Genomic DNA, 18,491 nt, shown 5'->3' with positions numbered 1-18,491 from the left:
ACGTTGCTAGCCTTCTGTTTAGCCAACCATTTACTCCATTATTTAAAACTTTTCACTGGTTACCTCTGGCACAGAGTTCAAAATGTAATGTACGTTCAAGATTATTATTATTATTATTATTTGCTTTGCCTTATTTAAATGACTTAATTTCTACTTCTACAACTGCCCAGAATCCATTCTGTTTTTGACTTTTGTTTCTTGCCGGTTGTAACTCTTGGGTTCTATCACACCTATCCAAGTGCCTTGAAAGTACCAGGCCTTTGACCACGTTCCCACAAGGTGGATCACAATCCACTCTGGAGATGCACACTGCAGACTCATTTTATCAGATGGCTTAAACACAGTTTTGTATTTATTGTGTTTATATTGCTGTAGATAGCATCATGAAAAGCACTTTAGTTACATATTGTAGCAGGAGAAGGCCTAGTCATTAGCCTTAGAACAGAAGATCCTAAGTACTTCAAAGCACTGATCTTTGTCTAATGGATATGATGGAGTTAGGCATGACTATCTCAAAATATGATATATATGTTGAGGTGAGTGGAGAAATAATTTCAGCTGGTTAGATAACTAACCAGATCTATATCCTGGAAAAAAGGATTACACTCAAGGAATCCCCTGTTTATAAGAGGAGATGAGGTCATTGATGGGAGTTATCCAACTAATCTCATCAAACCTATTTTTAGGTCTCTGACAGAGCAAGGGCAAAAGGAGGGATATCGTCTACCAAAAGTGTTCTAAAAACAGGGTTTAGAAGAAGATTTAGTAATTGATATTATCTTATATAAACTACAATATACTTTCATACAAACTTCTAAGACATTACAATGTTCCCAGAGGAATTTTTCCAGCGAGAACATATGAACCCTCCTTCTCACTTGAGAGGGAGAGAGGTAACTGACTGACAGCAATAAAAGCTGCTATGGACTTGCATTTCACTCTCCTCTAATCAACTGAACACCAGCAGTTTTGCTGAAGTAAGTATAAACTATGAAGAGAGATTATGAGGAATAGTTTAAGACACGAATGAATCTATTTGGCTTATACCTGGAATGTGTCCAGAGCAGTGTTTGCGCTCTGGTCTGTACTTTACTCATCTTTTTTAAAGTAAAAAAATTAAGCCATTTTTCATCTTTCATTATTTTAATAAAAATGAAGCTGCTTTCCAAACAATTACTAGCAGTATCCAAAAAACTAAGCAAATATTTCAGGAATGTAAGAATTTTATATGTTGATTTTTAGACCCTAAGGACTTTTTTAAATCCGAGGAATAGTTCTTATTTCCATTTCTTTTGATAAATTATAGCTAATGGGAAACCTTACTCTGGATTACAGTTGAGCTTCTGGATTTCTTCATGCAAGTTTGGGACAGGAGCCTGCAAAGGTGTTGTAGGAAGAATATTTCTTTCTTGAAGAAGGTTGATAGATCTTAATCCTTCTGGTTGCAGACTCAGGCCACCCATAGACCCAGTTATGTGATTAGTGCCCAAGGCAGGCTAAGTAAAAAAAAATAAATAAATAAATTAAGAAGTTAATTGACCTTATCTGGATGATACATCAATTTAAAAAAGAAGCAAATTATTTCCCTTTCAGAATTTTGTAGTTCAAGTATTATTTGGTGTTCTGTTGCAATATATTCGGGCACTAGTAACAAAACTAACTTAATCTTGTCAACTACCAAGAAACAAGCAGTTTATGTATTATAGCAAAGATAGGTACCACCATGTACTTGTTCTAAGACTTCTGAGTTTATTGAATTCTTTTGGCAGTCAACAGGACCCTGGTGTATGCTATTATCCAGGCACAGAAATAATCATATTTTATCTGCGTATGTATGCATTTGCTGCATCAATTTGATTTTAAAGGGAGTTTGATGCCTAAATACCTTTGAGGATCTGGACCAGTGTGGCCAGCTCAAGTGCGAGTACATGCAGCAGCATGAGATCCACAATTATTATCTGGGATGGAGCAAGGGGAGACTTGCCCTTTCTGTTCTTCTAAACCACACAAACATGAAGTTACTGGGCAGATGTCTTCCCTGGGTGCATAACTCCTAAGACTCAGTGTTGTGGAGCTCTGTACTTTTGAGAGTCTAGGAATCCTGGCAACCACATCCTCCAAGCCCCACTGACAGTGCTTCAGCCCTTCTACCACTGTCTCTCAGCCTATCAAGTTATGTGGTGATTAACACTGCAGTATAATGCTGCATAATTTAATGTAGCCATGCCACATAAATCAGGGGACCCTTGCTGCATAATTTAGGTCGAACACGTTGCACAGTACAAGCGGTCTTGGCAAGAAAACTTATTTGAATACATCTAATACAAAATTTGATGAAGAATTCCATGTTTAATAATGTTCAGTCTATTATTTTAAACAGGGACAAATCTGTGTACTGCATTCTAAAATAGGTAAAGTGAGCCAAGCAGTTTACAGGACTGAAGCTTTAGTGATAGACAAAAATCAATGTTTACCTGAGGAAATGGTTGTGGTCCAGCTGGATATTGCAGGGGTGAGGACTGCATTCCTGGTGCTCCAGGTGAAGATGAATTCTGGTAGCCTGGTGGTAAGGTGGGATAAGAATACCCAACATTTCTACCCATTTTAAGATTCTGGGGAGCAGGAGATGGATACGTGGTTGCTAGAGTGGACAAAGAGGATTTACATATTCAAATAAGTTATCCAAGAAATGCAGCTAGGTTAATACACAAAAAAATAGCACTTCCATTGATATCATGCTATTATGTTGACATTCTGGCCAGGCACTTACTGAAAGGTTTTGGCTGGATTGTTGTTTAAAAAACACTTACATGGATAAGCATGATAAAATGTTAAAACAAAGCTTCAAACACTAAAGTCAATTTCCTTGAGATAAACTTACACTGAGCAAAGTATACATTTGTTAGAATGACACCCCACCACCTCCCACCTGAAATGGCTTTAAAAATCAAGTTCCTCAAAATTAAAAGTGTTTAATAAGAATGTCCTACCCATGAAGCCTCCTCCTTCTATTGCATCGTAACTGTTTTGGACCAAAGATCCATCACTGGCAGCGGCTGTTGCATCACCTGCTAAAAACAACCCATTAAGAAACGAAGGCTTAAATTCTGAAACCGAGCTGCTTTTCCTCATTGGAAGTTTAATATCAGCAATTGATTTAATATGATAGTGACAAGCTGGAGAACATTTCAGTGTAAAAATCCTAATGCTTGATTCTAAAACATGAAGCGAAAAAGGATCACCTAATGGAAAAAGACCCCGGGCAGTGGTCCCTGGCTGGCCGGAGCAACTGTGGTCAACGGCAGCGGTCCCCGGCCAGCTGGAGCAACCATGGTCCGCGGCAGCAGTCCCTGGCTGGCCGCTGGCCCCGGGTAGCTGGTGCCACTGGCCAAGGGCATCCCCCCAACTAGCACCCCCACCCCAACGCTCCTCCAGCACCCTCCCCCAAGATTTAATCATAGGTATTTTTAGTATAAGTCATGGACAGGTTACAGGACATGAATTTTTGTTTGTTGCCTGCAACCTGTCCATGGCGTTTACTAAAAATACCTGTGACTAAATCCGTAGGCTTAGGTATAGTTACTTTTAAAAACCTTCCACTATATTCAGTATCTGTGGTAAAACATACATGTTAATAATCCCTTTTCAATTTATCAAAATAAAGTGTTCCCACATTTTGGATGAAGCTCGAGGTTAGCATGATTTTGCGCTTACTTTGCTTGTGCACCAGTGATTAACTAGAGATATAGGAATACAGCTTACTTGTGCTCCCCCTGCTGACTCTGCTTGCGCCGAGCACATTAAATGTCATCAACCCTTCAAAAAAGTTATTTATCAGTTGAATGAACTACTTTACCAGAGATGTAATTTTTAGTTAGGCTAGATAACAGGCTTTGCAAAGAGTCCAACTTGATTTGCAGTGTAGCAAAATGCCAAATTCCTCCCCTGGTTGCACATGTTGGAAAAGTGATTTTCAAAAGCACCTCAGGGATTCAGATGCTCAATTCCCTTATGTATTTTTGAAAATTCCACCCTTAAATGATTACTTATGTCTGCTAAAAGAAGAAGAAACCAAACACTCTTCTCTTAAGAGCACCCATCCTGCTCCATCTACTGATTCTATCAATAGCAGCTTCTGGAAGTCACACACCCAATCAAGAGTAAACTGTGGTAAAGAACCAAAAGAATTGTAAAGTGGCAAAAAAAGGAAGGGAATTATTAATGAAGGGCTACTGGGAACCATCAACTAATACATAAAGGGGTTATTTGGGTTAGTAAAAGGAAAAATATACCCAACCCATATCCAAACAGTAACCCAAATTAAAGAGACTTGCTACCCAGAAGTAAATAAGCCGCTTCATAGTCTGTTAAAAATTCTAACTTATCTAGAAAGAATGTGTTACATGGCTTTTTATTAAATGTGGAAAAAAATACCAGTTTGCTAACCAATGCAATTTCCAGTAAATTTCATATGCTCAAAAATGATAAAAAATAGTCTTCATTGTCCATGCAGGTTTCCTTTTAAAATGTGTCTTCATACTACAATTTCACCAAGCTACCATAGGAGAAAGCAGTTATCAATTTTACTGCATGGGGGAAACCAAGAACAATTTTGACTTGATATCCCACACTACTAGATTTAAAAAAAAAAAAAAAAGCAGTGCCAATTACTATATGACCCTGTCTAAGATGAACACTAACTGTGAAACACTACAAGGTGGTTTGGTACAGGGTGGATAAAAATCGATTTTTTTTTTATAAAGTACTTTGAGGAAAAAGCCCATCTAAAGATAGTTTTAATTAAGATACATTATACCTCAAAGATATCTCATCACGGAATAGGGATTATAAATTCTAATTCTATAGTATGAAGACTACTCATGTAATATTTAAGAAAAGTTTTGTAAATGAGTTCCAGTAGTTCATGGATTAGGGAACCAATTTTATGGGATTCCAGGGGCTTCTGTATAGATTATTTAGATTAATCTTTCTATCTACCCAATGGGACTCAGAGCTCAGTCTAGAAGATACCATCAGAGATGCTTAGTTTTGCAGTTCTCAAACTGTGGATTTGTGTCTCCAGATATAACATGCTTGTTAACAGCAAAAATGTTTTAAAATAAATAATATATAGAGATGAGAAATAACAGACCTCAACCCTATTGCCCCTCTGCAAATTTGTGTACAGAGTCAATCCCTTACCTCTCTTTAAAAGTGCAAAGTTTCAAAAAGTTCAATAAATAGAAGATTGTTGGGGGCAGAATAGATCTGGACAAGGAGAAGAAGTCTGGAGATAAATGTGAGAAGGGAGGGACAGGCAGTAGAAACAAAAGTGAAACTGTTCGAGCAGCATATTCCAGAAGTCTTGAGGTCTTTCTGAGTGCAGCCTTCATTGATTTGAGATCTACCATACCATTCTCTCACTAGAAGGGAAAACCTATAATGGCAGCAGGCCATAAAAGAAACCCAGTTTGGGAATATTTTAATGAAGTTCCTCTACCTGTAGGTAAGACAGTCATGCGTGCAAAATGCAAACAGTGCAACAAAGAAAAACTTGAATGTTTAACTAAATTCAAAAATTCATATGCTTGTTTTATTAAAATATTATATGTTTGCTGTTGAAGAAATAAATCCAGAAATACACAACGTCGTCGTTTTAGTTAAATAAAACAATTTAAATGTCTGTCTGGTGATGTTCTCCTCTTAATACAGCATGGCAAGAAAATCCTCCAAATATTAATGATTAACCTGTTAAACTGGAGATACTTCACCTCCCAATGACTTCATAAATATCTGCTTAAATTACCTTTGGTAAATGAATTAACCAAACAATCATTCATTTTCTGATATAGCTGTAAAACTAATCTGAAAAGTTTTCAAAATAAATCACTTTAAAAATGTATAGTGTGTACCTTCTAAAAATGAAACCTACATCTATCTCTGAGTTGTGAAGAATATGTATTAAGGTTATAACAACCAAGAAGAATGCACTTTTATGTAGAAATGCATGATTAAATCTAGTCTTCCTGACTAGTGATTTAAATCAAATCCACCCTGGTTTGGTACAAAGCAGTGATGAGTGCTTAAACACAATGGCATACTTGTGCGGCAGCCATAGGAGTAAACCTCATGACTGCCATATTTTTTCTTAGATTATTGATAGTCCTGGACAGCTGGTACTGTGTAGGGCATTTATTAAGAGCAGGTGTCACTCTCCAAATACCTTAACATACTGCAAAGAAAGCACACAGTAAGTATGATTCAAAGTTTCACTACAAAAAGTTAAATATAACGTACAGCACTTACATCTGACACAGCATTGCAGAGCTCACATTTTATAAAATTGCTCCAGGAGCAATGATACCAGGATTCAAATGATGCTAACTCCTATTTTGATCCTACTGGATAAAGGGAAGAACTCCATGCAGGAATAACATATTTTAATCCTCCGTAGTTGCTGCAGGATTGGTGGTAGAGAGATTTAAATTTCCCACACAGTTTTGAAACAATGAGAAAAGAAAAATCCCTCCTAAGTACAAAAGTGAATATAAAAACCAAGGGCATAACATCACACACGTATCACTCACAGATATCTATTTTGAACCCTCCGTTTTTTACTTCTCTTCTGCATCTGTCAATGGGAAATAATATACCATCTTTCTCCCATCAGTTTTACCTTGAAACTGTGAGGAAACTATGCTACACTGATGTCAAATTCTCAACTTATGACAATGCAATAAAATCAGTGCATTAATTAGTACAGTTTTTTCACAGACACATTGCAACACATTCAACACACATGAAATAAATTTGTTCTTCTGAAAATATAGTATCAGAAACTGATATTTGGGAAACATTTCATATTTGAACTACCTCTAAGTTAAGTTTAAGAAAAAAGATCCTCTAACACAGTCATTTGGAAGTACTGGTGATGAAAACATTCAGATATCAAAAAAAATGGAAGAGTTCTGAAGCATAGTTACTTCAGTGAAATCATGGGAAAGAGTTTCCCAGCAGCCAAAAGTTTCTGTTCACTAAGTCATTTTGAGTGACTTTAATTTCTGTATTTACAATTACCTATATTGATATGGAAATACCAAATAAATAGAACTGATCAATCCCTTACCTTCTTGGTTTGTAGCTGAATTTAGCAGAGGTTGGGGTAGAGAGCTGTTAGGCGGTCCTACTGGGGTTGCTGATGGCCTCACTAAAGGTGGACCTCCAGCCGGAGGCGGTCCTAGAGGAGGTCTAGCAGGAGGGAATGCTGAAGCTAAAGGCCGATTTACTGGTGGAGGAACAGAGCCTGTAGAGATAATTCATTTTCAAGAGCTTTAAACCAACTGAAGAGTCACAGATGGTTACTTACATACAGGTCAATCTGAATATTAATCTTATTTATTCAGTGGAAAGAGCAGCACAAGTTACAGAAACCCCAAAAGAAGCACATGAAGTTTAACAGCTCTTAGCCAGTTTTTCTTCTCATCTTTAAGTACTGGGACTTCTGTAGCTCCATGATCTATGTCACTACCTGTTTTGACGATTAATAACCATTATGGTGAAATTTTCAAAGGCACATTAACCACAAGAGTTGCCTTTGAAAATGCCAGCCTATGTCAATACTATGCATCTGATGATCCTATAAATTCATACTTTTTTTTTTAAACAAATTTCCCTTGACAGGATGTCCATCTGCCACCTATATGATTTGATGCTAAGTTGTCATTGTTAGAAATACGTATTTTCTAGATTTTTTAATTACTTGTCAAAAAAGATTTTACACCGAGAATACTGCAGTAATGAGACACAGCCCAAGTATACTTCTGCAATGCAAGGGATTTTTGTTTTGAAACTAAATACTCTAGGTCAAGGATACTACACAAAGATTTATTAGCATCTATATATTGAAAAGGTCACATCAAGTGTTTATCTTCCTAGGTTAGAGAAATGTACAAAAGTTCTAAGACCACACCATTTTTCTGTAACTTTCTCCCTCCCTTAGCCAATGGAAGATTTTCCCCTTCCTGGACATTCATGGATAATTTAAAGATAATTACTTATTTAATTGCCATCCCGACCTTAATTTCTTACTTTATGCTTAAGAGTTGTCCTAGGAGCACCTTTTTCCATTTCAGAGGGTGGTAGGTCTACTCTTCTCTAAAAGCACCAGGTGCACTATCAGGCATTAACTAAATTTGAAATAGTTAATATCTTCTCCAAGGATCAAACACCAACTTTTGTCAGTACATCAGGTCTTCACCAGGATGGGCAGCATGTGGCCACACATTAAAATATATTAGAAGTATTTCTATAGTTCACTGATTATTTAGCCATAAGGTAAGTTGTCAGACCAAACTACACAAACTTAACTGATCATTTAAAAAATTATCTGCTTGATTACTTATGAAACAACATTCAATATTCCAGGTGTATCTGTAGTGGTGACATCAAACAAAAGTATATCTTTATCACGGTTACTTCCATTTTGTTCCTTTACCTGAGACTTTGCCAACACAGATAGCTTCGGGCAAGGTACATTACCAACATTAGCAGAAACCTTTGCTCCCACTAAATACAAGAAGCATCTGGCCAATAAGCTACGTTATGCAATCTAATTTTAAAGACAATACATGTCACTAATTCTACAAACAACTACAACCGATTTAGTTCAGGAAAAATTTTTATTGCATTATGGCTATGAGAGTCCTGCTATTACAGCCCTTCATTTTTATTCTGAAGACCATTCTGAAAAACCAGTCTCACAAGGTCTGCCTTTTCTCCCAACAATCTACTTCTTAATTTCCCTCCACCTGTGACTACAAGGGGTATCTTCATGGACATTAATGGCTCGCGGATCACAGTTTGAAAGCCACTGTGCAATTAGTTTCCTTTTAATGTGCATGATTAACATTGACACATCAGTCAACATGAGTTTAAAAGTCATCCACAAAGAAAATATTTACTTTAGCATTCCAGTTGCTTTGATTTGCAATAAATTTTATAGAAGGATAGCACACTACTCCCATTAACAGGAACATGTGCTCAGTAGAAGAATAATTAGAAAAGGAACTGCTGGATGTGAATTGGATAGTAGAAACCGGATGATAAAACTGTAGTGAACTGAAACTGTACAAGTGGTTTGCATCTGTATTGTGTTTCCAAAATGGTTAAAGTCAGCAGTTAGTGTTATGCAAATTTTTTGTCACCTGCATATCATAGGGCACAAAAAAAAAAAAGAGCTGATATGTCTAATAATGTGCTGCTCTATCACTTTTATAGCCCATTTCACACTTCTCTTCTCAGAAACTTTCTAGAGACAAACAACTTGGGATGGAGTGAAAACTAGAAATTTAGAGTAAGGAAGCTTTCTATCAAGAAGTATACTAAGCTTTCCATTTAACAATAATATGCATATCACTTTATTCATGTTTTCTTACTTCCCATAAAATGTTGAGGCCTACTATTCCAGATACTTGGCTTGCTTTAGTGAACGATGCTGAAGAAACCAATCTAGCTTGTTACAAATTCATGCATTTAAGAAAATATGACCACAAAATGTTAAATGTTTACCACTAACAGAAGCCAGTGATGAGGTCGGAGACTGGCTGGTGCATATTACCAGGGAAGAGAGAAGCATTAGTGAGATTTTATTTGCTAATGTATGTTTTGATATCTGTGCTGTGCTCAATGAAGTCTGTGTGCCTGGTTGTGTTTTCCCGAACAAATCATCCTTGTCTAGAGTGAAGTAAGCAACTGAACTGTAGCATCACTGCTTTCTCCCAGCTTCTCCTTTCAAACACACATACATACCAGGCTTCTGTATTTAAGAATGACTGTTGTATGACTCAGTCCAGCCCCCTGCCTTCACTAGCAGGACTAAGTACTGATTTTGCCCCAGATCCCTAAGTGGCCCCCTCAAGGACTGAACTCACAACCCTGGGTTTAGCAGGTCAATGCTCAGACCACTGAGCTATCCCTCCCCCTAATAATATGCATAATAAGTTGCAACTTTCCAACAAAGGCCATGCTGAGAACTGCCAGCATTAAATGATTAACAGGAATCCTAAAAAAAACTTCAACTTGCACACACACCCCTACTGACAGAAAATCGCAAGAGCCCAAGATTTGATCCAAGTGTGCAAATGTCCAAATAGGCATCATTCAGAAGAGCACGAAAAGGCATATAGGTACCATGTATGCTTACCCAACCTCTGTACTGTATACCTGTTTCCCGACACACAAATATAATATATATTTTTGCCAATGCTCCGTTCTCTATATTTCTAGTCCTTCTCTTCCTTTTTTAAAAGGCAGGTAGCTACCACAAAGAGGTGCTAAGTGGTGGGGAGAAAAGAACCTCTAGGTTCAGAGCTGTGAGAAAGAACCCCTAGAAAGCATTAAGACATGCAAACATTTGACCTAAATAAGCAGTATTAAACATAAATTTAAACAAGACAATGAGTGAGAAAGGCCAATTCCCAGCAAATGCCTGTTGCAGCATTCTCCAAAACACAAAATTAAGAGCCTGCTCCCTACATGGAACTTTCTTTGAAGTGAATGGAAGTTCTCCAAGTAGTTCTAACTGCATTTCATCAGAGCATCTAGCTCAACAATGCAGTTCCACAACCATTAGGAGTCACTGCAGAATCAGATCTTTATTTATTTTTAACCACAACAGCTAAAGTGAGAATCAACTTTTGCAACTAGATGTATAATTCAGTCCAAACATATGCCACTGTACAAGAGTCCTTATGTTTATCTTTCTTACCTGGTTTCATGTAGTTGTTTTGAAGTGGAGGACCTCCAGGGGAAACAGTATACTGATAGCTTGTTGCAGGATTTATGCTCCCTGATGATGATAATGGCTGGGTTGATAATGTTCCTGCTACATGAGCAAAATGGTTTGTTTGAGACCCAGTTGGCTGACTCATAGGAGTCTGACCATACTGCCAGTTTGAAAGTGCTGGGGGATAAGCTCCAGGAACGAAGCTACTAGAAGATGATGGTATAGCAGCAGAGTTTTGTGATGGAGGGAGCATCTGGGGAACAGAACTTGCATGTTGCAAAGGTGCCATAGAAATAGGTCCCACAGGTGGTCTATTAAGAGTCTGCCCAGATCCCTGATTACTTAATGGAGAAACATTCTGAGAACCACCAAAGTTATATTGTCCAGAAGATGGATGTACAGGAACCTTTGTTGGTATCTGATGCGAGTATAATCCTGGAACTGTAGAGCTGAATCCTTGGCCATCTAACATTTGTGATGAATGCATCAGTGAGTTTTGCACAGGACCTACAAGAAAAAACCTTCAAAGAGTCAATGTTGTACCCAAGAAGAAATTTCCAGCTTCCCAATAACATATCACTTATTTACAGCCCCTGGGAATTTACCACTAGTCCCTTAGTAATGAAGTGCTTTTTAGTAACAAGCCAGGAATAAGGAGAGCAGTATAAGACACATGAACTTCATAATTAATTGCTCTTAATACACTAGACCTTTGTTTAATTATTTTTCTGACAACCTAGTAGAACCCTGGTATTCTCTAAAAGTTTCAGGTTTGAACATGGGCCATCATCTGTGGCTGATGTTTGCACGTGAACATCCAGAAGCTAGACCTTCAATAAAAGCAAATCAAACATAACTGTGATGCTCTCGCATGCAACTGGCTGGTAAACCAGAATGAGGCAATTAAATGTAGATGGCAGACAGGGAAAATATGCTTGGAGTTTGAAACAATTTAGAAATATTCCTTTCAACATGATGATTGACCCTACTGTTAATTTACTGGGGAACATACAAGTTAGTGGATATATCAGCATAGTTCTTAAGGTAATAAACCATGACTGATATTTCCCACAAGCTTGAGAATGAAAACGTCTAGTGGTCAGTTTTAGTAAGAGGAAAAACTCATCCCCATATTATTCATGTAGCATTTACTTTGGAAAATGCAAGTTCTGGAAGCCAGTTAATAGAAAAGTTATTTTCTATTGCCCATTTAAAGCCAAGTGACAATCAGCTAAGCCAAATGTGTTTGAGGGGAAAAATCATATATTGGTATGATCATACTAACATGGCAGTGGGCATTTGTGTTGATTCCCCAAGTAACTGTTGTGCACACATGAAGGGTGGCAAACAGAGTATACATGCTGAAGCGACCAAGAGTGAAAATGCTTTTTAAAAGCTGCTGTTTACACCAATTAGCAGCTACATTTTCCTTAATACTTTTTTTAAAGCATCTCTGTCAGGATCATGGCACAGAGGTCAATTCTGCCATCAAAATCTCAGAAATTTTGCCCAGTGAAGTAAAAAAAAGGTAGCCTATGCATTTAATCTGCTTTTTAGATTTTTGCTGGCTGGTATAGCTGAACTAAACTGAATTCATTTGGAGAAGATATTTAGAAGCAAGCAGTTTATGAAACCATTAGCCATTTTGAGAATGATTTACATTCTTAGGACATCATTCATTTTCCATATTTTAAAGATGACAACTAGATACAATAAGGGAAAATAGTACTACATTATTTATTTTCACAATGTTGGGACTATAGCTGGTGGGGAATTTTTTTTAACAAAATGGGTTTTTATTGGAAAATACTATTTTGTCAAAAACAAAATGTTTCACAGAAACCAACTCTTCCACAGAAACACAGGCAAGTTCACACTGTAAACCCTCCTGGTTTCCTGCCAGCTATCCTGGCGGGCTGCTGAGGAGCCTTGGGCATCCAGGGTTCACCATTCCAGGGCAGCACCACCATCAGACTGTCCCAGAACTAAGGACCTCAAGCTGCAGGTGGCAGCCAGCTGATAAATGTTTGATTTTTGTGAAATGAAATCTTTCGGAATTTGCTTTCCACAGGAAATTTCAAGTTTTCATTCCGAATCGGAACCATTTTTTTTCAAGCTTTCAGAACTGAAGACCACAGTTCTAAGTTGTACACACCATATGTTATCCACTAGACACACATCCCCACCCTGAAGGGAGGCAGTATATATCTCCAAGTGACATGTTTTTGGGTGATCTAAATACGCTGCCTATTGTAATGTCAACTGGGATACAACTATTTTTCTGTCACAAGTTCTCTCTTGAACTGTTTTTGGCTATTCGTAGTCAAGCTGTGTCTTTCTGAATGACTTCCCATTCCATTACCTCAAGTTTATAAAAATGTTATGTGATTTTTGCATGCCCATTTAAGTGACTATAAAAGATATCTTTGCTTTAAATGCTTAGGTTTTTAAGCAAGCAGTCCTTGATGTGCATACACAGTAGCAACCTTAAAGTTAACACAGTATTTTAACTGTTATACTGTATTAAAAAATAAGGAAACAGTCATATTGGTTATCTGAGGTTTGCAAGAAAAGGTGTTTCAAGCTGTTTAGGTCAAATTGTATTAACTGGAATCTCACGGTTTCAGTCTTCAAGACAGATCTTAAGAAGGGAATATATCGATTATTTTGCTCAATGCGTCCTCACTTCTGTCTCTGAAGGAGAACCTCTAACTTCTGTCCCTTCATTATACACAGATAACTAAAATATCCTCAGTTCTCCCATGACTTCAGTGATAAGATCAACATTTACAATACATAATATATATAGAACAGTTGCATGAGAATCATTCCTGGATCACTGAACACCTGCTTTTCAAACAAAAATACAGTATTCAGATTCCCTGATAAGAATCAGATGTCACCAAATCTTCTTAACTCTGTTGATACAGTAGCTAGAAACACGACAGTGAACTGTTTTTGTTTAATGTACTACTGTATTTTAAGAGAAAGTTATAATTAAGATAACACCTTGAAAAAAAGTCTGTTGAGAAGTTTGTTGGGGGGTGGGAAGGAGATGAAGATTAGGTTAAAAATCTATGAAAAGGAAAGTATAGTGTCAGAAGAATACAACTCAATATTACTTTTGCCAGTCCAATTTTCAATGAAATCCTCAAGATGATATTTTTCACTGTCATCTACAAACAAACGTAAAGACATTTTATCTCTGGAGACCGTTTGAACAATACTTGTGCACTGAAAAAAGTAAATGCCAGTGTGTTATTTTAAGTTAACCAATCAAAGTAGAGAGTTGCTTACAAAGAGATACGGATTTAATATATATAGTTGGATTGTGCTTCGTACATTCTTGTTTTGTCATTGAATTGACTGGCTCCAAAGATATTGATATATTGTAAATATAGCAAATGTAAGGTTTTATGAATATTAAAAATGTAAATAGTTGTATAGTAACTTTACTTGCAAGCACAAAAGAGACTCTCTTATTTGTAAATAATCATTGGACCAAGGAAAGAGTGACTCTACCGACGTGGAATTAGGGCACTCACCTGGGAGATGGGAGACCCAAATTGCAGTCCCTGCTCCAATCACTGTTTATAAAAGTGGAACAACATCAAGAAGAAAGACTGAGAAAGCACTACACACCAGAATATCCCCGTGGCTAGGGTACTGTTCTGCAATGTAGTGGACTCTGGTTCAAAATCCTTCTCCTCAGCAGGCAGACAGAGGGGGGAATTCAACCCAGGTCTCCCACATACCAGTTAAGTACCCCAATCACTGGGCTAACGCCTATAAAAGAGACAAATTCACCACGTCCTCCAGCCATGTTGTGAATTTACTCCTCTTTTCTTTAGCTTTCATCAAAATGCCTGAAAGTTAAACAAAACATTTCAGGTCAAAATACTTTGTTTTGACTTTTTCAGCTTCCTCAAAACTATTTGATGAACTCGACACAAATTCATGAATACTTTTGATACATCTGAAACTGCACTTTTGGTCAAATATGCTATTTGTCTGAAAAAGTTCACCCACATCCAGTGTAAACCAATGCAGTAAAATCTGCCCAAGTGTGTAGAAAATCTGAAACAAGAGCTTTAAGGGATATGAACCACCCCCATTCATCATAATCAGAGCCCAACAGACTCCATTCTGTAACTGTATAACATGGCCTGTTTACAAGATGCCTCTGAATTTGCCATTTTGCTGCAGCCAGGTACTTATTTTATTTTTCATCTCTTTGCCCTGATGGGACCTGCCTTTTCCTCTCCAGCTTTCTCCATCAGAAAGACCTAATTGGATTACACTGCTTATGTTCTGCTTATTTCCATGGGAGTCCAGCTTGCAACCAGAAGCACAGACTGATGAGCTACAATGCCTGAAGAGCCAAGGAAAAGAGAGTTGGGGAGATAAGCCATTAATGCTGGCTAAAAACTTCTCTCTTCCTTGGTGTCAGTGGCTCATCTCTGATAACTCCAGTCCATTCCTACTCCAGGCAATATTAACTAAATCAGTGGTTACAAAAAATTAAAACCAAAGAGCTCTCAGATTATACAATTTATTGAATGGGAGAACACTGTTTTTGCATAAACTGCAAAGTAAAATTACATTATGTGTTTTACTCTAAAGTTACAGGATCCTCCCACTGCAAGTGATAACCGTGGTGCCACATGTACACTACATTACAAAAGGTCACAGACGCTCAGATTATGAATGACTTCTGAATTTAGAAAGTTGAATGCAATCTATAATTGGTGAGATATACTATAAAATAAAACTTTCACTCACTCACTCAACTTTATTTTACAAAATAGGGCTTTTTTTCCTAAAAAAAGAAAAGAAAACAATGTGCATCCTGTAGCAGTCTGAGGACCATACACACATTATTAAAACTTCTCTCTCACTATAATGTGAGCAGAGGATGACAACTTATTTACCAAATAATGGGCTAAAACAGACTGATTTTTATAGACATACTATTCTATTACGGCAAATACAGTCCATTGGCTCATTATCTCATGTAGTTCCCCATCTGTGCCATCACCTAATGTTTCCAGAGAACAAAGCCTCATGACCACCTACTGTATGTGCATTGGGGTTTGTGAGAGTGAGAACGCCATCCCCTCATAGGGATCAGGTTATGTCCTCTCCTGATATTATTGTTAAAAATAACCCATCCCCTTCTTAAAAGTCCAACTTATTTTCCTCTATAACCTTACTGATGGACATAAAGAGAAACGGTATGTGCAAAGCTGTTTGCAATCAGATACTGAAATCTTTAATGTTGCTACCAAACATCTTTTAACTCAAGATCTGGCCACTTTTTATGGCAGGGGTTCTCAAACTGGGGGTCAGGAGGTCATGAGGTTATTATGTGGGCAGTCACGAGCTGTCAACCCCCACCTCAAACCTCGCTTTGCCTCCAGCATTTATAACAGTGTTAAATATATAAAAAAGTGTTTTTAATTTATAAGGGGGGTCGCACTCAGAGACTTGCCATGTGAAAGGGGTCCCCAGTACGAAAGCTTGAGAATCACTGTTTTATGGCTTGTTGCTAAATCAGAATAAAGCAAAACAGGTTAACAAACATCCCGTGTGTATTCTAGTGATGAAACTAGTAGCCAATTTGAATATGATTTGCTCAAAATTCCACAAGGAAGGTACTTGGAAAATGTTTTCTCAGTAATGCCCATCCACACACGTACAACCTCACAGACAGGAACCATTCCTTCCCCATGGGTTTGGTTTTTTTTAACTGGTTTGTGTTAGTTCCCCACAGAAACCTGTCACTGGGTGTATCTGTGGGGACACGGCTCATGCCCTTCCCCACTCACCCAGTTTGGGATGGGTATTCCGATACTGGAGTGATGAGCACAACGTAAGTGATCCAAAATGATGACCCACGTCCTACGTGGCACACCCCCCCCCCCCCCACTACTCAAACCCTGAAACTGAGCACAAGCTGGCGTCCCGTGAGCCCTGGCCCTCTGACTGCCCGCCCAGGGGAGCTGTGCCCGCTCGGCCCCACCACGGGGCCAGTGTGGGGGAGCGCAGAGGTCTCAGGGGCAAACTAAATCCCGGGAAAACGCAGGCCTCGCCCACTGGAGACCCTCGTGGCCGACCATCCCCCCAACACGGCTGCCCGACCCCTCAGTGTGCCGGTGGGGCGGCGAGAAGGGAGCTGGGGAGGATCAGTGAGTGCCCCCGCCGGGCCCCAGGAGCCCACCCACCGCCCGGGGCCTGCTCTCTGGGGGATCCCCGGACAAAGGGCCGGGCACGGAGGCTCCGCTAGGGACCGTGCTCCCCGTAAGGCGCCGCAGGCCCCAGGCTGGGTCTCCGGCCTGCCCTCGCTCGGGGAATTGCACGGATTCTCCTCGCCCTCCCCCGGGGAGCGGCCGAGCTTCCCCTCAGCCTCGAGGCAGGGAGCGGCCGGACCCTCGGTCCCGGGCGGCCTGGCCTCACCGTTGCTGTAGCGTTCCCCTCCAGCCCCGTTCTGGCTGCTGTGCCCGGAGGCGGCGGGGGGTCTCCCGGGCTGGGCCATGGCGGCAGCGGACGCAACTCTGCCTGTGTTCGCCCGGCCCCAGCTCCGAGCCTGGGGGGAGGATGGAGGGAGGGAACCACACACCGGAAGCACCGACGGCTACGCCGCGCAGGCGCACTCCGTACACGTGGCATTTCCGGGACCAAGCGTTCTGCGGCAGTAGGCGTGGCCAGAGCATGGATGAGGCGGAGTCTGAAGTGGGTGGGGTTTCAGAGGGGGCGTTCGCTCCCCTGCTTTGCTGGTACTGTACTGGATGGACGTGATCGTTCTTTGGACAGCTGTAGCGTAGCACGATTCCTGTATCCCTCATTACATGGAATAGTCCACGCCGGTATTAGAGTTTGGGTTTATTTTGTCTCCCACTGAGTAGTTAATTATAGCTTTTCATTTCTAAACCAATTTATTTCATGTCATTAATAACAATAGCTTACAGTAATATAATGCTACCCGTCCACCCCTGTTTGAGCACCTATACAGTATCATTTTTTCTTGAAAAATCCTCAAGCACAGTAGCCAGGCAGACGACGTACTGCACAATAGTTTAGGCGAGAAAAAGAGGGCATCCAGCTGAAACGGGGCTGGGAAAAGGGGTGAAGAGGAAGGAATATTAGGGATGCAGAATGTAATGACTCTAACATGACAGCAGAGTTCTCTTGTGCGTGATCCTGTTCAGGTTGAAGTCAATGGCAAAACTCTCGGTGACATCAACAGGAACTTCTTCTCTTCTGCAAAGTGACCCAGGGTTTATCAGAAACACGAGACCGCTTCTGTTTTACATGCAAAAAGATTCCACTTAAATTCCCACAACATAAATGCCATAAATTTTGGTGCAGGAATCAGGGGTGCTGGAACAATTTTTATAGTCGGGATGCTCAGAACCATTGAACCAAACTCTATATAATGGAAATCCCTTCAAGCCATCGGGTGCTGCAGCACCCTCCACACCTCTGCTTCCAGCACCTATGGCAGCAATTCTAACTCAGAAGGAAGAACACCACCACCTACCTATTAGAATCCTGGGGTGTAGGGGAGGCAAGATTCTTGAGAAAGTTTGTAAAGCAGAGTCCCGATCCTGCAAGGAGCAGCACGCAAGTGGATCTCAAGAGGGCTCCAAACAGGAGCAGGGGTCCAACTGCATGGAGTTCCTTGCTGGATTGGGGTTTAGGGCCTGGG

General features: G+C 39.6%; 1 protein-coding gene across 1 annotated transcript in view; it reads right to left on the bottom strand.

Annotated features, from left to right (window-relative positions):
- SEC24A (SEC24 homolog A, COPII coat complex component) overlaps window positions 1–17,328 on the bottom strand; it is a 47,269-nt gene extending 29,941 nt beyond the window's left edge. Inside the window, exons 1-6 of the mRNA XM_065409134.1 lie at window positions 17,240–17,328; window positions 10,766–11,290; window positions 7,127–7,303; window positions 2,991–3,068; window positions 2,475–2,641; window positions 1,324–1,496 (exon numbers count right to left, since the gene is read on the bottom strand). Coding sequence (XP_065265206.1) covers window positions 1,324–1,496; window positions 2,475–2,641; window positions 2,991–3,068; window positions 7,127–7,303; window positions 10,766–11,290; window positions 17,240–17,318 — 1,199 coding nt within the window. The 5' untranslated portion in view covers window positions 17,319–17,328. The remainder of the gene's footprint in view (window positions 1–1,323; window positions 1,497–2,474; window positions 2,642–2,990; window positions 3,069–7,126; window positions 7,304–10,765; window positions 11,291–17,239) is intronic.
- Between the last annotated feature and the right edge of the window lie 1,163 nt (window positions 17,329–18,491).

This window comes from Emys orbicularis, chromosome 8 (assembly GCF_028017835.1).
Source record: "Emys orbicularis isolate rEmyOrb1 chromosome 8, rEmyOrb1.hap1, whole genome shotgun sequence".
NCBI lineage: Eukaryota > Metazoa > Chordata > Testudines > Emydidae > Emys > Emys orbicularis.
Note: the sequence above shows the minus strand (reverse complement) of the source record. Positions and strands in the feature narration are given on the sequence as shown.